At 40.9% G+C, this 23,577-nt stretch overlaps 1 protein-coding gene across 1 annotated transcript; it reads left to right on the plus strand.

Moving 5' to 3' along the window:
* Positions 1 to 529: 529 nt before the first annotated feature.
* Positions 530 to 23,189, plus strand: PLK4 (polo like kinase 4). The gene is made up of 16 exons (XM_083457210.1): positions 530 to 770; positions 5,871 to 5,966; positions 7,106 to 7,201; positions 7,280 to 7,394; positions 8,992 to 10,024; positions 11,504 to 11,604; positions 13,607 to 13,950; positions 15,206 to 15,310; positions 15,896 to 15,998; positions 18,878 to 19,027; positions 19,500 to 19,630; positions 19,994 to 20,082; positions 20,210 to 20,360; positions 20,619 to 20,759; positions 21,340 to 21,446; positions 22,594 to 23,189. The coding sequence occupies exons 1-16, from the start codon at positions 741 to 743 to the stop codon at positions 22,691 to 22,693; spliced, it is 2,892 nt and encodes a 963-aa protein (XP_083313336.1). The 5' UTR covers positions 530 to 740; the 3' UTR covers positions 22,694 to 23,189.
* Positions 23,190 to 23,577: the final 388 nt, after the last annotated feature.

The raw sequence follows: 23,577 nt of genomic DNA on the forward strand, positions 1-23,577 counted from the left end.
AGAAGTACTTTGCACAACACATAGTCAACTTGTGGAATTCACTCACAGAATATGTTGAATTATTTCCGTCCTGCCTTTACTCCAAGAAGCTCGAGGCAGGACACGTGGTTCTTTCTCTTTTCTCTTCACAGCAACCCCGCAAGGTAGGCTAGCATGAAGAGGCAGCATAGCGAGAGGTGAGCTGCGTAGTGTACATTTAAGGAACAATGCGGTGGGAAGAGACCGGAGGAGGGCCATGACATTTACGCCCTGCTCCTGGGTTTCCTTAGCAGCGTCTGGTCGGCTAAGGCTGCCGGAGCTCTGCTTACGTTCTTCACAAACAAAGAAAAGCAAATGAAAACATGGACGTTCCGTATCCTTGCCACTAGAGGGCGGGTTTCCTCAGCAAGCCTAGCAGAGAACACTGACTTGTACGGCGCACGCGCCCTTCTGCACGGCTTTTCTCCGAGGCCGCAAACAGCCTTACGGCGCCCCGCCCCGCTCCCAAGGAGCCAGAGGATAGGCGGAGGGGACGGCGCGATGGCGTCATGCGCAAGTGACGCAAAGGCGGCTTTGGTAACGGGCGGGATTTTCAAAATGGAGCCCCTCAAGGAAGGGGTTTCTCCCCGACCCCCGTAGCGGGGAGGGAGAGGCCTGCGGAGCGGCAACGGTGGCGAAAGAGACGCGCATTACCCCGGCCATGTGGTAGCTTATAGGAAAGGAAGAGAGTGACGCGGGGAAGAGCGAGCGCCGCCGCCGCCATGGCGACCTGCATCGGCGACAAGATTGAGGTGCGGAAACGGCCATTATGGGGTGGGTGGGGACCGAGCCATTCGCGGCCTCGGGGGAGGGAGAGTCTGGGCCCAACCATATCTCAGTGGAGGGGGAAGCAGGGTTTGGTGTTGTTACAGGTGGTCCTGTCCAGCTTGCTGACTGGCGCTGCGTGATGCTGGGCGGGGTTTCGCCTTACCAGCGACTTAAAACACTCGATCCCTCCCACTTCGCTGGTTCAGGATGAGGTCGCATCTCTTTCCTCCCTTTTCCTTGGATGGCACCACCAGGTTGCACATCCCCTGCTTCTATGCTGCCTCCGCTTTAATGTCATTAAGAGCTGCGTGGCAGGCAGAAAACCAACCTATGCTTTATTTTTACAATGCCTTTGATTTTTTTGATATTTGTCTTCCGCTTTTCCAGCAACAAATGCTGAGCTCAAAGCGGATCACAATAATCACGGTGGCGTTAAAAATGGGAAGTCTAAATCTGTAGAATTTGTACCCATCTCAGTTTTTCATGGTGCAGAAGCCCTGCCGGAATAAACAGGCAGCTCTGCACTTTAACATCTTTAAATTTAATGTCCTTTAGTGTATGACTTAAAAAGAACAAGTTGTTCATAGGGCTGAACTCTACACAACTCGAATGTTTACCATTAACCAAGGATGTGTGTCTGTAGTTGATGTGGGAATTCTAATCCGTGCTTGTATAGATTCTGTAGAACTAAGGTGTGGTAGCTATTTTGGACTAGTTAACAAGGTTTATGAAGGATGAATTTTGGTCCATATTAGCACTCTCACAACATTATTCTTAGTACTGTATACGTGTCACCATACTTCTACCTTGTATGGTGTTCCCTCTGAACACAGTTGCCTGAAGATGGTATTTCTTAGTCACAGGTGACCAGGCAAATGGTTATGTGGTTTTAATTGTAGCCTTTGTAATGATCATCTGTGCAGCCTGTAATTCTAGAAGGAGATTGCATCTACCCCTGAGAAATTCTCATTTGTATCTAGTAATTTTTTACTATGATAAATAAGTGAACCAATGTGCTTTGACAAACCAGCATGAATAATTTGAAACATTACCAAATTCTGCAACGTTAATTTTTACCTCACATAGCTCAGATAAAAGGTCTACAATTGCTACAAGTGTTGAAAACTTGCATCTTTTGTAACATTTTTTCTCACGGAGGCTTTGTTTACATTCAAGGTCTGGCTGGTTGCCAAATTAGGTTTGGAGCATCTTCCCCCAAATTTCCTCTATTAGCGAGGCATAATTAGGGTACTCCCATAAGTATGCTTTGGAGGAAGTGTGTGCTAGATTTCCACCCTTAATCATGTGAAAAAAGTATCCACCTTGGCCTTCAAGAGATTACAGCCTCAACACTAAATTCAGAGGGATTTTAAATGTGTGTAGGATAAACCTGCATGCTTGCAACCCTGTGCACACTTATTAGAAAGTCAAACCTATTGAACTTAATGGGGCTTACTTTCAAGTGAGCATAGAAGGATCAAGCTGTAAGTAGTTAACGTGAATTAATCTTTTAAGTGTTTTCTGAAGTGTGTAGTGGTAAACTATGGCCTGGCAAGTATTATGATTTATACTAAAATGATGGTTTCAACAGTAGGTTATACTTTTATTTGTGATACACATTTAAAATATGCTTAATATTTCAGGCAGGAATTAACCAAACAAAACAGATATTGGATTTTCCGTTTTTGTACTGCACAATTGGGCACATTAATAATCATGCTATTCATGATTATTAATGGTTGACTTCTACAGTTGGAGGCTGTATGCTTATGAATACTAGTTGCTGGAAACCTCAGGAGGGAAGTGTCCTCTTGTGCTTGGGTTCTGCATATTGGCGACCCGCAGGTGTTTGGTTGACCACTGTGAGAACAGAATGTTGGACTAGATGGGCCATTGGCCTAATCTAGCAGGCTCCTCTTATGTTCCTATGTTGAAGGAAGTACTAAAAACACTTCACTGAGTTAGGGAATAGTTTTAGAATACAAGAATATATGCTTGTGTTTGCTGTCACTTTGAGTTTTCGTGATCAATTTTTTTGGAAGAGAATAGGGAGCATTTGAGATTCTCACAGATGGGCTACAAGAAAAGCAATTGTAATTGTAAACTTGCCTGTAGAGTTTGTTTATTTTGATGATGATGACAGGAAATAAGTGTTGAGAAATGTTGACTTCAGGAATAAATATTTATGTATCGTTTTGGCCCGAATATAAACCACCCTTTTTTCCAAATTCTGACAATGAAAAGTTAAAGTGTGCCTCATATTCGCAACCTTACGCCACCGGCAAAGCGGCACAGCTCTCTCCCCCCCCCCCCATTCAGGGTGGTAGAGCCTTGAATTTTAAAGGTGCGGCTTATTTACAGGTGGGTCTTATATTTGGGCCAATATGGTATTTATTCATATTCATCAGTTATGAAAACATTGGCAGTGGGGGAAGGGGTAATACAACCTCCAGAAAGTCCCAGCACATGCTCTCTATTTCCCCACTCTACTTCAACTCCAAACCACCCATCTTTTCCAAATCATTAGGTAACTTCGTAAGGTGATATGCAAACTAATTAAAATATATTATCAGTCATCCTCATCACCGTAGTCTGGGGGTTGCCAAATCATGCAAACGAAAGAGGATCTATGTGGGTGCACACTTTCTTTTTATGTTGATGGAGTAGAAAGACAAATCAGTTGGAAGGGGTGGTGCCCACAAAACACTCTCAAAATTCCAAATATTTTGCTAGTCCCCTAAAGGATGGCAATATAACAATTTGCTTTAATTCATGTACCTCATGATATAATCATTGCCCCTAGAAAGGTGTTGGGAAGGTAGATGCCAAAATCTAAACTCCCCAGGCAGTTTTGAAAATGCCACATTTTTTGTAACATATGCAGATATCTAAATCCTTTGAACCTTAGGACGTTAGTTTTTTGACACTAGCTCTCGGACTTCCACTTCCACTACCCGCAAGGCTACATAGGTACGGAAGTCCAGCCCTATAGAAAACATCCATCGCTCTTAAAACGCAAAATCGGTTTTTGTCACGGGGGCAAAGTTTCTAACCGCAAGCGCCTTGCGTTGAAGAAAGGAGAAACCCAGCTCGCTGGTATTTCTTAAAAGTGGGGCTAAGCCTCTGTAGAACACCTTTCTTTTGCCAAGAAGTTTGCAAGCAGTTTAACGGTGCAGCCCTGTCCTTGCAAGCCCCGGACCGCTCGGGGGACCTTACTCCCTCTCGCGCGAAGAGGGGGCAGCGGGGGGCTAAGCATTGCCGTTCTCGGCGGCGGCAACAGGAGGGCGGCGCGCGGGATGCGCGGGCGAGGTGGGGGGGGGCGCCTCCGCTCTGGCGTCTCTCCCCCGGGCCGTTTCCTTGGCGACGGGGGATGGAAGCCGCGTCTCCCCCGGGAGCGGGAGAAAGCGCGGCAAGGCGAGAGCCGCCCGCGAGCCCCGGCGCCGCGAGCTCCTCAGTGGCTGCGAGCTCCTGGCAGCGCGATGCCGCAGTGGCTGCTCAGTCTCCTGCTCTCTCCCGTGCCCAGCGCCGGCGCAGCCTCCGCAGCCGGCATGTCCCAGTGCTCGCCTTGGGAGAGCTCCATTCAGGTAAAGCCGCCTCCTGCCGCCGGCCGGTCTCTGCTGAGGAGCGCCTCTGCCGGAGCATGCGCCGTCGGGGCGAGAGCGCGGCCAGGGCGCCCTTTAACTGGCCCTCAGGGCACTGAAGTGTTTTTCCCACCTGCATCCTGAAAGGGGACAGGACGGTTTTTGAGGGGAGGGGGAGAAGTACGAGGATTGCCCAAGGGAACCAGTTTTCAGCTGGGCAAAGCTGAAACATAGAATCATAGAATCATAGAATCATAGAGTTGGAAGAGACCACAAGGGTCATCGAGTCCAACCCCCTGCCAAGCAGGAAACACCATCAGAGCACTCCTGACATATGGTTGTCAAGCCTCTGCTTAAAGACCTCCAAAGAAGGAGACTCCACCACACTCCTTGGCAGCAAATTCCACTGTCGAACAGCTCTTACTGTCAGGAAGTTCTTCCTAATGTTTAGGTGGAATCTTCTTTCTTGTAGTTTGTATCCATTGCTCCGTGTCCGCTTCTCTGGAACAGCAGAAAACAACCTTTCTCCCTCCTCTATGTGACATCCTTTTATATATTTGAACATGGCTATCATATCACCCCTTAACCTCCTCTTCTCCAGGCTAAACATGCCCAGCTCCCTTAGCCGATCCTCATAAGGCATTGTTTCCAGGCCTTTGACCATTTTGGTTGCCCTCCTCTGTACACGTTCCAGTTTGTCAGTGTCCTTCTTGAACTGTGGTGCCCAGAACTGGACACAGTACTCCAGGTGAGGTCTGACCAGAGCAGAATACAGTGGCACTATAACTTCCCTTGATCTAGATGCTATACTCCTATTGATGCAGCCCAGAATTGCATTGGCTTTTTTAGAAGAGAAGAGCCTGTGTTTTTTGTATCGTGTAAAAGTCAGAAACTGCAGGACTGAACTTGTATGGTGTCGACACATCTCTGTATTTGCTTCCTTTTGCCCTATAATACATTCATGGCCCTAGTCCAGAGGGATGCAGATTTCGGAGCAGACTTTCTAGTAGTCTGTGAAATATGGCACTGTGGAGTGATGGGAGCAAAACATGGATAAGGGCAGATGAGGGGAGAGTTGGTATGTGAAAGGTATGAACAGGATGCACTTTTAAAAACAACTTTGGAGGTGGGAGGGAGAAGCAGCCATAACCTCTTTCCTTTTAGTTGCATTCTCATACTAACCCCCACTGCATTGGGAAGTGGAAGCAGTACTTTCCTCCCACACTGCAAGCTAGCCTCACAGTTTTCTCTTTAAAGTCTTTTTTGTTTCAGAACAGGGATTAATTTGAATCAAGGTGACTCTTTATATCAGCTATTTAAATTACAAGGCAAGGGGAAATTTCATCACATCTCTGCAAACATTTCAGGGGGAATTTTTTACAGGTAGCATATTAAAACAATTAGATGTTTGACATCCCACACTATCTCAGTAGCTCATACGTACCTGTCAGATAGAAGGTGAGGAGGCAGTAAGAGCAGTGATCATTGCTTTTTCTTTTTCAGGATTTCAAGGTGGGGAACCTTCTGGGGAAGGGCTCCTTTGCAGGAGTCTACAGAGCAGTATCCCTGAAAACAGGCCTAGAAGTTGCCATCAAAATGGTAAGTTGCCATTGGATCAGATACCAAAGTAACTGAATTTAGCCAGAATATAGGATACCAAGCTGCTGGGTAAGCTAATAAATGCAATATTTTACTTTCTAACTTACTCCTTATGTTCCCACAACTTGTTAGTTCCTGATTTCTGTGGTTCACCTATCAATTTGAATCCCAGGCTGCAAAGGTTTTCTCCATATAGCACTTGCCCTATACTTGACTGTGCAAACACATAAACCAGTCCAGTCTTTTAAGCACTTAACATCTGAAGTGCTTCATCTGCCAAACTCCTCAGCACAGATGATTGTTTTTAGGATAGAATAGCTTTCAGGGTCAAGGCACATTATAATGTGAAATTAGACGTGTCTTTTGCACACTGAATATGTTGAGTCTTATGTTTTGTTTTTGTGAAAATAATAAATAGCAGCAGGGGGGGGAATTAGGATTGGGACCTTAGTATAAGGGGAGATTTTTTAAAAATGGTATCAATGGCAGCAAAAGAACAGCATTTTAAATTAAGATCACAGCACAAGTGCTAAGAATTTTGTTTGTTTTGTACATATCCACCTGCACTATGGTCCCAATCCTGATTCTGAGCTGTGTGGTTTCTAATTTGTGACCCTCCAGATGTTATGGACTCCAACTCCCATCAGTCCCAATCAGTCCCAGTCAGCATGGCCAACAGTCAGGAATGATGGGAATTACAGTTCAATATCTGAAGTGTTGCAGGCTAGCCACCTCTGATTAAAAACAAAACAAAACAAAACTGAAGAGTAAACCATGCTTTTAAAATACTGACTAATGGCCAAGCTACTACACAGTATTTGCTGAGAAAGTTCAATATATATCTGTAGGGATATAATACAACATTTAAACCCCATTGCTATGTTTATTTGGAAGCAAGTCCCATTTTATTTAGTTGGGCTTTCTAGGATGGTGTCAGCAGATTTCTGAAGAATTGTTATCTATACATGAGACTAAAGCAAGCTGGACATACCTGAAATAATGGTATTAGTATAAAATGTAACAATAAACTCTTTCCAACCCTCGTTTAGCTTAAATCTATTCCTGAATTATTATTATTTTTAAAAAATCATTACTTTTATGTGTGTATGAGATTAATTTTAAAAAGAAAATCTTTTCAGATTGACAAAAAGGCTATGCACAAAGCTGGAATGGTGCAAAGAGTTCAAAATGAAGTGAAGATACATTGTCAACTAAAACATCCCTCTATACTTGAGGTAAGAATTTACACTAAGAACTTGATATGCTGATAACTAAACTTTGATGTATATTAAAACTAGTTTTCATTTTTCTAGTTGTATAACTACTTTGAAGATAGCAACTACGTGTACCTGATACTAGAGATGTGTCACAATGGGGAAATGAGCAGATATTTAAAGAACAGAAAGACCCGTTTCTCTGAAGAAGAAGGTAAGGCTGAAATACTGCTTATTGTTGCACCTTGAAGCAGCCTTTCCATCAAGTAATTAGATTGGAATCCACCCAGGGCTTGGACATAGCCAATGAGATTATTTTTCTTAAGACATAGTGGTCTGTAAGACCTTGCTTTTGAAAGTCACCCAATCTTGTAGAGTTTGTTGTGCAGTTATTTATCAATTTTAAAGGGGTGTAATATGCTTCTTACATATCAGCAGAGGGGGCACTCTTGGTAGTTCCTCTGCCCTCAGAGGCTTGGGTGATATATATATGTTTGTGTGTGGCATCTCCTTGGCAAATGCAATTTTATTATACTAAAATTAGGGGTGTGTTTGAGCACTTCTCAAATGGTTTGCCGTGTGTTTTGGGTCATTGTCATTCTGGAATACCCATCCGCGACCCATTTTCAATGCCCTGGCTGAGGGAAGGAGGTGCTCACCCAAGATTTGTCGGTACATGGTCCTGTCCATCATCCCTTTGATGGGGTGAAGGTGTCTTGTCCCTTTAGCAGAAGAACACCCCCAAAGCATAATATGTCCCCCTCCATGTTTGACGGTTGGGATGGTGTTCTTGGGGTCGTAGGCAGCATTCCTCCTCCTCCAAACACGGCAAGTTGAATTGATGCCAAAGAGCTCAATTTTGGTCTCATCTGACCACAACACTTTCACCCAGTTCTCCTCTGGGTCATTCAGATGTGCATGGGCAAACTGCAGACAGGCCTGTACATGTGCTGTCTTGAGCAAGGGGATCTTGCGGGCTCTACAAGATCTCAGTCCTTCACGGCGTAGTGTGTTACCAACTGTTTTCATGGTGACTATGGTCCCAGCTGCCCTGAGATCATTGACAAGTTCCCCCTGTGTAGTTCTGGGCTGCTTCATCACCATTCTCATGATCATTGCAACTCCATGAGATGAGATCTTGCATGGAGCCCCAGACCGAGGGAGGTTCCGACAGGTATTTTGTGTTTCTTTCATTTGCGAATTATTGCACCAACTGTTGTCACCTTCTCCCCAAGCTGCTTGGCCATAGTCTTGTAGCCCAGTCCAGTCTTGTGCAGGTCTACATTCTTGTCCCTGACATCCTTGGATAGTTCTTTGGTCTTGGTCATGGTAGCTACTTTGGAATCTGCTGGATTGATTGCTTCTGTTGACAGGTGTCTTTTGTGCTTCTAATCTTAGCTCATTACATACAGTGAAGATACCAGGTAGCCTGACATCTGGCTGGTTGATAGGGGATCAAATACTTATTTCACTCATTATAATGCACATCAATCTCTGACTTTTGTCTTCTGGGTTCCTGGGGTTTTTTCTGTTGTTATTCTGTCTCTCACAGCTACAATAAAGCTACCATTAAAATTATGGACTGGTATTTCTTTGTCAGAGGGCAAACAGGCAAATTTAGCAGGGGCTCAAATACTTTCCCCCCTCACTGTAGATTCATTTGTAAGTTTCATTAGTTGCTTAAGTATGAATTTCTGAGCTGCAATAATAATTGAATCTACTAGTTATAAGAAGTAGGTGGTGAGCATGTTTAAAGACAAAATAGCAAAAATGTTCCTTAACACCCGTCTTCCTTTTTTTATTTCATATAGTTCGGAACTTCATGCACCAGATTATTACAGGGATGTTATATCTTCATTCCCATGGAATATTACACCGGGACCTTACACTCTCTAATCTTTTACTCACCAACAATATGAACATCAAGATTGCTGACTTTGGACTTGCAACCCAACTGACAATGCCTCATGAAAAGCATTATACAATGTGTGGGACTCCTAATTACATTTCTCCAGAAATAGCCACAAGAAGTGCGCATGGGCTTGAGTCTGATGTCTGGTCCTTGGGCTGCATGCTCTTTACTCTTCTGGCCGGAAGACCACCTTTTGATACTGATACGGTAAAGAACACCTTGAACAAAGTGGTGCTGGCAGATTATGAAATGCCAATGTTTTTGTCAGAAGAGGCTCAAGACCTTATTCACCAGTTGCTTCGCAAAAATCCAGCAGATCGTTTAAGCCTTTCATCTGTATTGGATCATCCTTTTATGTCCAGGTGTAGCTCAGCAAGAAGCAAAGATTCAGGAACTGTAGAGGATTCAATGGACAGTGGAAATGCCACCATTTCTACTGCTTCTACTGCCTCTCCCAGTGTCAGTACAAGTGGCTGCTTAAAGGAGAAGAAAAGACTTCTAGGGGGTCAGCCACTTCCCAACAAAATGACCATTCTTCCTAAAAATAAGAATGCCAGTGAAGTCTCATCTGGCTATGGAAGTAGTTCCCATAACAACTGGGGACTCCCAGTAAAAGAAATGGGAAATACTGGTAGGGGAAGAGCAATGCAGCTGATTGAAGAAAGACCGCATTCGCGCTACCTCAGGAGAGCACACTCCTCTGAAAGATCCGGCACATCCCATAGTCAGAGTCAAGGAGTACTGAATAATGTGGAGAGATGCCATTCCCTGGAAATCCTCTCAAAGTCCAGAGGAGGACTAATAGGAAACAGGAAGGATTTTTCACCTGCAAATAGCCAGGGTGATATTCCTACTGTATTTAAAGAAAAATATCCGACCAGCTCTGGCTCAATGGAAAAGAATCTGTCTCCACCTGTGAAAGATCAAGCTCAGTAAGAATTGTTCTTAAATATCTCTGTTTTTTGAGTGCATCATGTAAAATTGGTTCCCCTATAATATAATGACCTTGTCTGGATGGAATACCAAACTGTGATATTACATAAATGAGTCTTGGTCTCATCAGCTGCACCCTTTCCTTTCTTCTAGCACATCTGTGAGGACATCAGAAACGTTCAGTTTTTGCCTGCAGTCTCTGATTAATTAGTCACAAACTGTGATTAATTTTAACCATGGAAATGAACCTACTTTAAACTCTGGCTTACAAACTTAGCTTGTTTCATTTTAGTACACCATAACTAAGATTAAACACAATTCTGGATTTGTACGTAACACTAAACTGTCGTGAACTGAAAACAAAAACAAGCATTGATCTCCTTTTAAATACTCCGTGCATGAGGGGTTGGGAGTGATCTCTAATGCTTGCATACATAATTATTTCCCAGTCATCTATGTAAAAGGCACAAGGGTGCTGGTGGCAACAGAAAGTCAGAGCCAGAGCCTATGTGACCAAAGGAAATATGTATTTAGCTGTGCAGATAAGTGGACTGCAGAAGGGGGAGGGATTCGACTCATGGCTTTAAAAAATAAAGTCTAGCTTTCATATATAGTCCTGTTCCTGATAGGCTGCTTGTGCATCCAAAGGACTCAGAATGTCTACTGTAGTCAAGCCAATGAGTTATTTCTCGCTCCTATCTTGTAAGTGACAAATGGACTGGGAAAAGTACTAGCTAAGTTCTAAAATACAGTGGGGCTCATTTTGCGTGTAGCCGTGGATCATTATAGCTTAGAACTGGCCTCCATTGATTCTCAGCTATTAACTTAATACTATGAAATTCCTTTAAACTAAGAAATTAAAAATAATCTCTAATTTTACATATTGTCATTTGAGTATAAGAAACTGATACTGAAAAATTGCAAGTTGTCTCAGTACAAAGTGTTCGCCTATAGTAGTTTAAAATATTAGGACTATGTAGTAGAAAAAAACCTGTTATTTATATCATGTAGTGATACAATATGGGACGTGGGTGGCACTTTGGTCTAAACCACAGAGCCTAGGGCTTGCCGATCAAAAGGTTGGCAGTTCGAATCCCCGCGACGGGGTAAGCTCTCGCTGCTTGGTCCCTGCTCTTGCCAACCTAGCAGTTTGAAAGCACGCCAAAGTGCAAGTAGATAAATAGGTACCACTCTGGCGGGAAGGTAAACAGCATTTCCGTGTGCTGCTTTGGTTTGCCAGAAGCAGCTTAGTCATGCTGGCCACATGACCCGGAAGCTGTATGCCAGCTCCCTTGGCCAGTAAAGCGAGATGAGTGCCGCAACCCCAGAGTCGTCCGCGGCGACCTAATGGTCAGGGGTCCCTTTACCCTTAGTGATACAATATGTTCCACGAATAGAACTTAATCTATTTTCGTGATCAATAAGTTATTTGTGTCCATATTTATGAAGTGTACTTATGAATAATTCTTTGTCTTTAGTTCAAATTATCTCTGTCCAATGAAGCCCAGCGTTGGTTTATTAGAACCGAAGTCCCAAGCTGAAACAATGCAGCAGTGGCTTGGAAATATGCAACTAAATGGTATGGATTTATTTAATGAGAGTGTTTTATTGCCTGTGTTGGACACATTGAATTCTCAAAGGATACCATTCCTATCAGTAGAGCTTATATACGTACACTGTGTGTCCATCCAAGGATAATGTTTTTAACTGAGAGATTAACTTAGAAGTAATTCCATGTGAAGATGAACTTTAGATAATGAAATGTATTATGTGTTGTGGAAGGGTTGGTGCCCTCCAGATGTTGGACTCCCAACTCCCATCAGCCCCAGGCTGCATGGCCAATAATCAGGATGCTGGGAATTGTGGTCCAGCAGTATCTGAGTAGCCATAATGTGTGTGTATGTATGTGTGTGTTTTATTTGGGGCATGTTCTCTGAAGGAATCTTTGAGTATTTTAAGTCCAGCTTGGTCATTAAGCACCCTCTACATTTAATAATTATGGGAGTTGCCTTGGATTCACCCCGTACTTTTCTCAGTCCCTCTTCATTCATAAATACCACTTGAAGGAACATGCTGTGGTGATGGATAATGCTGCAGAACTCCCTAGTCATACCACCTTTTCCTGAGCCCCACTGTATATTATGTAATGTCAAGCCCATGTTTGCCATCACGTTTTCATAAAGATACAACCCAAGTTTCCAGACAAGTGCACTGTTTGAATTCAGATGTTCCACCTTTATGTGCATAGATGAAAAATTGGGCAGATGGACCTCAGCTGTAACCTGTGTAGTAATTCTATGAAAGGTAGATATCTTAGTGTAGAGGGTTAATTGTGTCCAACAAGTCATAAATCATGGTTTGGGTTATGCTAAGAGCCCTTTCCCCTTTTGTCACCTCCAATTGCTACAACTAAGGCTAGCTCTTAACTTGACTAACAACAGAAGAAGCTCCTAACTATGTTGTGAAGGTATATTTATTTAAGAAACACGTATTCCAGTAGTCTGTTCAAAAGTTTATTTTGGTAAGCTGTCTAAAGTTATCTGTCCTTACTAAGAAGGCAAAATGCAAACATCTATATTTGCACGTTTAGGGATGGATCGTGACACTGCATTTTCTGGGTCTACCGGATATCCACACGTTGAAAGTTATGTTAAGATGGGAACATGGATACCTGTGTTTAGGCTCAGTATAGAATTCTTACCCCTCAAACTGGAACGATAACAATTGTGAAGATCTGCATGTATTGGGCTCTGTGAACTGGCACAATCTTGATCCTGTGTGTAGGTGGAGAACATCTGTCTAGCGCTAATAACTGATAATAAATTATCTGTGTAGAGAGATCAAGGATGAAAACAGCAACTGCTTATTATATAAACATTGCTGCAGAAGGGAGGGTAGAAAGAAGAACAGGGCCATAAGGGAAGGAGGAGCTTTTGTTCTCCTGCATCAAATTACTTCATTTAGTGAAAGAGCACTGAATGTAGCTGTAATTTAGCCAAGGATTACTTAAATCTTCTCAGACATTTTCTTTTGTTTTGAATTACCAGGAATGCTTTGGGGAATTGTCACCATAGGACACACAGTTGGGATTATTTGAATCCTCAAGCAATTTTCTTCTTAATTTTTGCTTTTGCTTCTGTACTTAGACAGAAGGTGCATATGATATTTCATGCACTTTACCAAGACAGACGTGGTGCTGCTTTTTGATACCATCCCAAATGCTTTATTTAACCACTCCCAGTCCATCTGTTTGCATGGGAAGAACCCGTAATATGATGTTTAATCTCTTTCAGTAGAGTTAAATTTAAGCAAGCTTAAACCAGTTTTCTAGTAAATAGTAAAGGAAGTTGTTGCTATTAACATCGGTTACAAACAATTCAGAAAAGTTGGTTATGTGCCACAATACTTAGCTTCTCATACATACAACAGTAACTTTCCCAGGGTGTAAACATTGTCAAAAATGACGTGATGCTTTCCTAGCCTCATTTATAGTTAGAGACATAACATTTTTCTCCTGTAAAAATAGGAGGAATCCTGTAATGCATTTTCTAAATCATTAAAATTTCCCTTTGCTGCTTCAGCTCAGATGCAGGAACCTTTATATGACAGTAGTGGAGATTTTCGATTCCATCTTGGTGTGCCTCAAGAAACACTGAAAAATGCATGGAATGGCTTAAAATGCAGAAGAGCCCCTGAATCTGCACAACCAACAGCACCAGCTGTAGGGCCTCTGGATACAAGGAAATACACTGCTGAGAAGGCTCTGCCAGCACCTGCATTTGGTCTCCATCTAGCGTCTGAAAGCAGAAGGAATGGGGGCAAAGAGCGACAATATGGACATCCAAAACCTGCACTGCAAAGTGTTGTATCACCTCTGAATGCTCACAGACTAAAGCCAATTAGGCAAAAAACAAAAAATGCAGTGGTATGTACTGTACTATATTTCAAAATAATGAATTGCAGTGACAATTTTATAAAAATTGAGCTCTTCCACATTTTTAAATACCTACCAACTATCACAACATGAACCAATTAACTTGACTGGTGTTAATCTTCTCTTGATAATCAGGTGACAAGAACTATAACATTTCTTCATTTTCAAAGATGCACACCTCTATTAATAGACCACCCCAGTTGCTGGCTTGCAAGGCAGTCATCTGATTCTGATCCAGCTTCCATGAGATACCCCACAAAGGGCCATGGGAACACTGACCCCAGTCCCTTGTAGGATAGCTTATTGAAGCTGGTTTTCTAGCGATCAGATGAGAAACGGCTGGCTCTGCTTTGCTTGCCAGGAATTGGCTCTTACAGCAATACAACTAAATAGAATGCAGTGGACTGGGTTGTTTATAGGATGGCTTTGGTGTGATCCAGTCAAGAAGCAACCGCCATGGCAAGAATGCTGATGACTGCTACTTCGGCATTTGCAGTAAGGCTGTAGTTGTGAATTAGTGCAACGTGGGTTTTAGTGACCTCTCCAGTTCCCACCTTTACTTGAGCAACAAAAAACATGACATACATACTGGATTGGATTGGAAGAAGCCTTGCTCAGGTGCCTTTGAACGTTTGGTCCCAGATAATAAAAAGGGAAGTAAGTAAGGGTAATATAGTCTGTTGGTCCTTATTCTGTTGCAAAGTATGCAGGTTTTTAATAAAAATCTCTTAGCAGTCATGAAATAGTATCTTACCTACTTCCAGTATGTATGTCATTTTTTTTGTCATCAACATAAATGTACACTGTCAGATTTTAGTTCAGTTATTGGACTTAAAAGACTTCTAGTCAATTCTTAATTTTTTTTACTGTACTAGGTTTCCTTTCCAGTATGTATCATATCTCATTCTACTGTGTTTCCCTCTTTTGCTTTTGTTTTCATGGTATTGTTTTCCCTTTGATCCTCCCATTTCTCTCTCCTAGTATTTGTAAATCCAGTGAGGTTGGAACACCCTGATTGGCTGCCTCACAAATCCTCAGCAGCCTAATAGTTTTTCAGTCACACTGCAAATAGTACCTCCTCTGTTCAGGCTTAAAGCACTCAACAAGGAGCACAAAAACAAGTTCTTTACTTCACTGCAGTATTTTAGTTCATTTTGATGTAAATGGTGGGGAAAGGAGGGGGCATTTATATTGGGTTGCTTCAGAAGTTATTTAGGCTGTGTTCTGTTTTCAATTTACATTCTAGGTGAGTATTCTAGATGCAGGAGAAGTATATATGGAATTTCTAAAAGAATATAATTCGCAAGAGTTTGTAAAAGAAGTTCTGAGGATATCTTGTGATGGAAGTGCAGTGAGTATTAATTTCTTCTTCTTCTAACTTCATTGGCAGTATTGAAATGATTTGTTTATGCCAATATTACTAAGGTGTAATATGCCTTATCACACTGGACTATAAGCTTGATTCATTGATTTTTTGCTTCTGGAAATCAAGTAGATTTTCTTTTCAGAACTTTGTATGTACATATTAATACAGAGGCCTCCTTTATGCTAAATGCCGATACGTCAAGCATGTGTGAAATCTGAAGCGTTCAGTGTAGTTTAAATAACTGACTTAATTTTTGCTATGATTACTCAATTTCTGGTAAAATTGCTGGTACAGTTCCATGAAAGTGAAAGGCATTTGTTTTTTACTAATTCTGTCTTTAGAAGCACTGATCTAACTAAAATATCTGTACCTGTAAAAGCTGCAGATAATCTTGCTTAGTGAGGATAGGAAACTGTTCTTTTTTGAGGAAATGAAGACTTTAGACATGACACATGCCAGATTCAAATTTTCAGTATCCTGTAGTGCATTAACAAGTTGTTCATTTTCCAGAAAGAAGCATTAAACAAATAACTCTTTGGCTATGAGATTCTGTTTTTTCTGTGTATTAAGGTCACAGTTTACCACCCAAATGAAGGAAAAGGCATCCCTCTGAATAATAGACCCCCACCACCTCCTGAGGACTCAAATATATATAGTTTTGGCAACTTGCCAGGTAAGGTGCATTTCTATGGGCCCATTCAGAAACAGTGGCAAGGAGCCAAACAACCGGGTGTGGGTGGGTAGGCGAGCTTACGTTTCTTAGCCTTCCATGCAACGTAGATAACTATTTCTGAAAATGAGAAGAAATCCAAAAGCAGCATGTGACAGAGGTTTGTTGTTCAAACAAATAAATGAACAAGGAAAGCTCCCTTTGTAATTCTTTGGATATTCGCCAGTAATTGTAGGTTGGATGCAGACACTTCGGCCAGTGCAAAGGGGAAAAGCTATTTTCAGCAGTTCTTTGTTTTGCCTGTGTTCCCTGAAAAGCTGCTCCAGGGTTTGGGGGACCTTGCAAAATAGTATGGGAAGTAGTGCTGGGAGCTGCAGAAGGTATGTGAGCAAAGAATCCCCCCTTCCTCCAATGGATCAGGATCCTATTGCAGTGTGGCTCCAACCCTATATATGGATGCTGTTCTAGTAATTATGTTTCCCTTCACTATCAGAATATCATAGGTATTAAAGGGTAAAGGGACCCCTGACCATTAGGTCCAGTCGTGACCGACTCTGGGGTTGCGGCGCTCATCTCGTTTTATTGGCTGAGGGAGCCGCCGTACAGCTTCCGGGTCATGTGGCCAGCATGACTAAGCTGCTTCTGGCGAACCAGAGCAGCGCACGGAAACACCGTTTACCTTCCCGCTGAAGCAGTACCTATTTATCTACTTGCACTTTGACGTGCTTTCGAACAGCTAGGTTGGCAGGAGCAGGGACCGAGCAACTCGCTCACCCCGTCACAGGGATTCGAACCGCCGACCTTTTGATCGGCAAGTCCTAGGCTCTGTGGTTTAACCCACAGCGCCACCTGCGTCCCTATCATAGGTATTACAGATGCATTAAACTTCCATGTAGTGAATTCAATTAAAATATTCAAATTACTGAAATTCTTATACTTCGTGTGCCATGTAAGCTTATTGCCCTAACTTGCAGTGGTTGATAGATTTATGTTTTTTTTTAAAAAAAATAATTTTTATTAATTTTTCATTAATAACAATCCAATGGAGGCAACATCAATACAATACCAAATCATAATACAATAAAAAAGCCAATTAATCAGTTCCAAATTCAATGTTTTTGGATGACTTTCTTTGTTCCAGCTATCAGGAGTTGGTGTTACTCCTTGGTCCTGCTCCAATTCTCTTAATTAGTCCAAATACCACAATTCTGAACTTAATCCTTTGTTTTAGCAGCCACTGAGGTGATGACTTTCATTCATATTTAATAAATCCATGTCCATTAACTTGCAGAGAGAATTTATATCCTGTAGTTTTCTGTTTGTCTGCCTTCTTCTTTTCCTTCATGTTGTAATCAATCCATTTTCTTCAACATTGCCTCTCCTTCCAGAATTCATTTCTTACTACACCACCACTTCTCCATTTTGCCTCTCCAAAACTGAACGTTCACCAGCGTCTGGCTGTGACTCCTGGCTTACTTCCAGCATTTGTCACCTTTGATCCTTTCCAACCTTCTAACGAGCTGGTGTCTTGCCAAAACCATAATAAATCAGAATTAGAGCCCTCTTTAGTAGGCAGTGTCACAAGTCATCACAGTATTTCACAGTCTATTCTTTCAAGTACTCTGTAAATAAACTTATAACTTTTTGTTGAATCCCTCTTGCATTCCATATATTGTTGAAATCCATTCAGTGAAGGCTTGCCAAATCATAGCACATAAATATAGTGTAAATATAATGTAAAAAGAGAACAAAGGCTCCCCTTCACTTACGTAGCATTCCATTTATGACGAGAGTCCTCTCCAGATCAAAATCTTGGCACTCAGTGGCTGATTCGTTTAGCAAGTTATGTTTCTCCTTCATCCAGAACACTGTCTGTTTCTTAAGTCCGAATTTAGATTCATCTTAAAAGAAACAGAAGTACCTCCGCTCATGGCAACTGCATTGGGGAGTTTCCAATACGTGCAGTGCTATGCACTCTACATCTCTGCCCCCGCATTCCATCGGAGCGAGAGGCAGTTATTGGACGATCCGCGAATGAAAGCTCTCCTCTCCCTCGACCTGGGCTTGGGGGGTGGGTGGGCTTGCAAGGATAATTACTCCCAGATTATTAACTGCACGGCTGGCATCCGCTATTCGACATGGCAGCAGCGCAGGAAGTCTGATATATTTATGTTTGACTAGTAAAAATTAAAGAACATCCTGTTGCATCCTTTCAGCAGTAAAAACGTTTGTATAATTATTGATTGATACAAAAAGGAAATAAATAAACTAAAGGAGGAATTAAAAAATGGGATCAAAAGAATATATACAAGCTAATGTAATACATATACTGTACAAAGAAATCAATCAGTCAAATTTAGTACAAACTTAAAAAACATATGTATCTATTTGTGTCCAAAAATATATATCCAAACATGAATAGTATAAACAAACATAATATCGACAGACTAAATATATGTGGCGCATGAACTATCACAGAGCACACACAAATATCAATAAACTGAACAGTTAAAATAGCAAACTGGCAAAACCCAAACATTTTTTACCATTGTCTTCCTCAGTGGTCTCATGAAAGTTGCTTGGCAAAAATGCATTATATGAACAAATCACTAAGTAGCATCACTTGTTAAAGCTATAAATGATACTCACCTGGCCAATACTCAAATGGGCTTTGAGTATATCATATAAATGAATACTATAGGTACAGGTCAGGTGTAAATGTTGCTCCTCCAAAAATGTAATTAAAATAATAATAATTACATTACTTGGAAGAGCAACATTTGTACCTTGTCTGTACCTTCCCACCCCTCCATATGTGTTGTGCGTGTTAAGTAGACAGGTGATTTGAATTATAATCACTGTTCATTACATATTTATTTTAGAGAAGTACTGGAAAAAGTATCAGTATGCTGCCAAATTTGTGCAGTTGGTAAGATCCAAAACTCCCAAAGTCACCTTCTATACAAGATATGCCAAATGTATGTTGATGGAAAACTCCCCTCCTGCAGATGTGGAAATTTGTTTTTATGATGGTATGTATCCTTAAGCTGTTTTCTACATATCCCTTCAGCCATTAAATTGCATTAAATTATTAGCCAACTGTTAGGGCATTTTAAAACCTAATAGATATTTAGTTTAGTTTAAATTTTTTATTTTAAATAACTCTTTCCTATTATCATATGCCACATAAAAATTATATACTTCAAAAAATCCTAATTGAAATGTAACACATATGGCATTATTATTAGGAGGAAGCTACGTTCTTCTAATACTTTGTTTTATTGGTGATTAAATGTAAATATTAAGAACAAATTGAAAATCCAAAAATTATATGAGTTGTAGCAGATAGCACTTCTTGTTAACACACTCAAGTCAGTGATAATTGTATTTGAACTGTAGGTAGTTGTTAAGTGCAATCTCCTGTTTACTAGTTTACTTCTACTAGAGCGTGATCATATTGTCAATGTATGTGTACCCGAGGTAATATGTTTTTGTTTTTTATAGGGGCAAAAATCCACAAGACAGCGGGCGTAATTAGAGTAATAGAAAAATCTGGAAAAGCCTACACTATAAAAGAGGAGAGTAAAATCGGTTTAGAAAAGGATATACAAATATATGTGGATCATGCAAATGAGGTAAATATTACTTGTAATGTTTCAGTGGGTGTGATGCACATGGGTAAGTGATTCCAAATGGCAAATTAGCAGACTTGGATCCTTTTATTGTTCCAAATACATGACTGATTTTGAAAGGTTCCTATGAAGTTGAGGGGTGTGGAGATCAAGGAAATGTTATAGATTGAACTTTATACTGTTTAACTGATCATACTCCATGTCATGCAATAGGAAGGTTAAAAAAAACCCCTGTACCTTTTAATTTAGCACAATACATCAATGTTTTCTTTGTTGCCTCTACCCACGAATTCCCGAGTATTGAATTCCTGCCCTTTTTGAAAGTGTTAGCATGTTTTAATGCAATTTTTCTATTTTTCAATATAGGGACACCGCATTTGTCTTGCACTGGAATCTGCAATTTTGGCAGAAGAAAGAAATGGAAGTGTTCCATTTTTTCCCATTATTGTTGGGCGGTAAGCAGCCTCTTGTATTATTATTTTTTTCAGTTGCTTCTCACTCTCCACATGAAATTTTTAGTTTTGATATTCTTAGTGGAAGTTGGAAAGTTTAAATATGTGACCATAATTCTTCCATTACCAGGAAACCAGGAAATCCTGAGTCTCCAAAGGCTTTAGTGCTCCCTCCTACTTTGCCAGATACAAGCCCTTCTTTGGCGGAAATAGCCTTGATGAAGAGAGATACCGCCACCAGCTCTGATGCTTCAAGTGAAGTGCCTAACATTAATCCCCCGGTAAGTACATGAGTGTGTAGTTCTTGCTTTTATTTGAGCCCTAAGAAATACTATGCTGGAAGGCTAAATTTAACCTGTCAAGTAAAAAAAACAGTTTAAGATGAGTAGAGCCAATTGTATTGGGTTGTTGCATATTTTAACTAGGTAGGTCTGAAACCCAAGTCAGGTATGGTACACCCAAGGAAGGTCACTATTTAAACACTGAAGTATATCATGGCTTTATGGCTCACAACTGCTATTTTCATAATTATATTCCAGATATCGGCATATGAAGGATCTGCATTTACATCAGCAACAACTGAATCAAGGAGCACCCTAAGTCACCCAAATGAGAGTGCTGTAAATTCAGCTCAACTGTTAAAGTCTGTCTTTGTAAAGAACGTTGGCTGGGCTTCTCAGGTGAGCTGGTAATCAACAGCCAAGCAGAAAATTCAGTCTCTTGTGTAAAGGAAGATGAGCTGTAATGCAGCAGTTGTTATACTTCTACTGAAAAGGAACAGATAGTATAATTGATGATGCATGGAATCAGCTCTGTTCCCTATTGAGTTTTATTTATTTATTTTACTTATTTGCCTCAAAATCTGTTGCAGATCAGGAAGTAGTTAATGGAAGAATACAAAGCTTTGTACCTAGTTACTTTCTGCACTTTAAACTGGAATGCATTCTCCTTGTACAAATTGTCAGAACCTGCCTAAGAATGTGCTGAAGTTACACAAAATACTAACTAGGTTGCACAAAATGGGCAAAATCGGGATTGTCTATCTTGCATGACAAAACACAGTGGATTGTATCCAAATTCTACTTCTGGAAGAACAAGTCTTTCTTCTGAAGGAAGTGAACCTTCAGGTGCAACTTAGCATGGCTGCACTGTGTCAATCCATGCTAAATAAAGCTTCTTGACTAGAAAGATAAAGCACTGGGAAAGAGTTCATTGCTGTATTTCAGTGCAAACTAATTCTACAATATTTTTCCCTATTAGCTGACTAGTGGAGCAGTATGGGTTCAGTTTAATGATGGATCCCAGTTGGTAGCTCAAGCTGGCGTTTCCTCCATCACATATACATCTCCAGCTGGTGACACAGTGAGGTGAGTGTCAGTTTTGATACTGATAGCACATTCCTGATTATTTCAGTTACTTTTCCAACATTTTGTATTGGTACTGTAACTTTAGAAGTTGTATGACCTTGAAGTACCATTCCTTGTATGTCATACATAATAGCATTTGCTGCTGCTGTAGATGTTGTACTACTGTGTATTGGTAACTCTCACTTTAGCCTAAGTTAATAATTGGTGGGAGTAACAAAGATATATAAAAAAGAGAAAACTAGATGCACTATATGTAGTAAAAGAATATCCTAACTGTACAAATGTTTATCTGCTAATTTTCCTGTCCCTCTACCCGTTTTCCCTTCTTATATTGTGTCTTTTAGACTCTACCCACAGGCTTATAGTGGGTACCTATAGTCTTTTTTAAATCTTTGTACAACACTGAAAATACTTTTTCAACCAGTCTACATGCTTGTCAACTGAACACAAGGCTGTTGCCTGTACTGATTGTTCTGATTTAGCCTGGGAGGAAGTCCAAGGGGGCAATTTAAGTAGATTGACCTTTGTTCGCAATCTGAGATATTGAGTGGGTGGGGTCAACTTCAACCTCACTTCTGACTTGCAGTATTACATTAACCCTCCTATGTAATCTACTGTTAACAGCTACTTTTTCTCAGCACAGCCCTCCAGCCTGAACTGCACTGCTTTTTCAGCTCAATCTGCAATATGGGGTTAAAAGCAATCGGTAAAATTGAATGGCTGAACTTACAGCTTCAGCCCAGCACTCAATATGTAGTGGGGTCTAGTACTGCCGGGCAACATTGTAGAGCTACGCTTCTGGGCTGTCAAAAGTTACCATCTTCCAGGAGGCAATATGAGGACAATGAACTTCATTTGCTTTGAAATTTGCATATTAAATAAGAACTGCATTAAGCCATTAGGTTTGGATCTGGTGATATGATAAGTTTTGCTAGAATAACAGCCCCTCAGGTTGGAATATCTGGTTTATATACTGAAGGAGTGAATTTGGAATTAACAAAGCCTTCTAGCTTCTTAAGCATGGCTTTAAAAGGAGCAACTGTATACCGGCACTGGACCAAAATGTTAACTTGCTGAAATCGGTACTGGGTATATTTTATATGTGTGCTATTAAATCTATTCATCTAAATATTTTACTGTTTCCTAGGTATGGAGAGAATGAAAAATTGCCAGAGTACATCAAAGAGAAGTTGCATTGTTTATCTTCCATTCTGGTCATGTTTACCAATCCAGCTGGTCCGCACTGACAAACTTGGAACATGAAGGCTAATAACTTGGTGGTGATGAAATTACCTACTGTGGTGGCATGAAGCAGAGCTTCTTCAATGAACTCGGACCTTCCTGACTGGTTAAAGCATATGACCATAAGAGTTGCTGTGTTCTGCTTAGCTAAGCACTTGTAAAGCTTTTTAAAGTATGACCAATCAAGGCCAAATTACTAGCATTTTTATATAATGGATTATAGAAACTGCTGTGACCACTGGTGCTTGTTACTTTCCATGAAGGGAGTCTGAACTCTGTATGTGTGTTTGTGTGTTATTCTCTACTGTTCTTATAACTCTGGCATCAAAGCACATCTCTGCAGTTACAGTATTTGTGCCTGTAAATACTTTGTATTTTATGTTACTTTCAGCTGATATGTAAAGTGTATTGTTTTATAATTTTTATATTTTTCTAACTGTTTTTCTAATGATATAACCCTGCAAAGAACCTTTAAAAAATAAATGCAGTGGTAACTGTTCAGACCCCTTGCTTTATTCAACACAAATGCTGAGGTATGTTCTACTAAATACACTATAATTTGTCAATAAAATTGCACTTCTACAATAGCAATCCATAATCATTTGCACACCTGCGCATATGGAGTTGTATCCAAATGCTTGCACAAGTAAAAACACAGCTTGTATAGCTTTCCTCCTGCAGCAGATGGTCTGATGTATTATCATGACCAGGGAGGGCTGCGTCACAGAGGTGGAAGGATTCTGTGCCAGTGAAACCCTGCTCCTTGGGTGCAACACTCTTCTTTCTCATCTTGGACAGTTGTCCCTTGGCTGTACTTCTGTCCAACCCAAAAAATGCTCTGAAACAATTTCCTTTGTATAAAATATTCTGTACGATTATAAAACAAGAA

Source organism: Podarcis tiliguerta (assembly GCF_965153285.1).
Source record: "Podarcis tiliguerta genome assembly, chromosome: 9".
Classification (NCBI taxonomy): domain Eukaryota; kingdom Metazoa; phylum Chordata; class Lepidosauria; order Squamata; family Lacertidae; genus Podarcis; species Podarcis tiliguerta.

Coding starts and splice junctions, on each gene's coding strand:
- PLK4 (XM_083457210.1), top strand. CDS start 741: ATGGCGACCTGCATCGGCGACAAGATTGAG. Junction 7,202..7,279: donor AACATCCCTCTATACTTGAG/GTAAGAATTTAC, acceptor TCATTTTTCTAG/TTGTATAACTACTTTGAAGA. Junction 19,631..19,993: donor ATGTGGATCATGCAAATGAG/GTAAATATTACT, acceptor TTTTCAATATAG/GGACACCGCATTTGTCTTGC.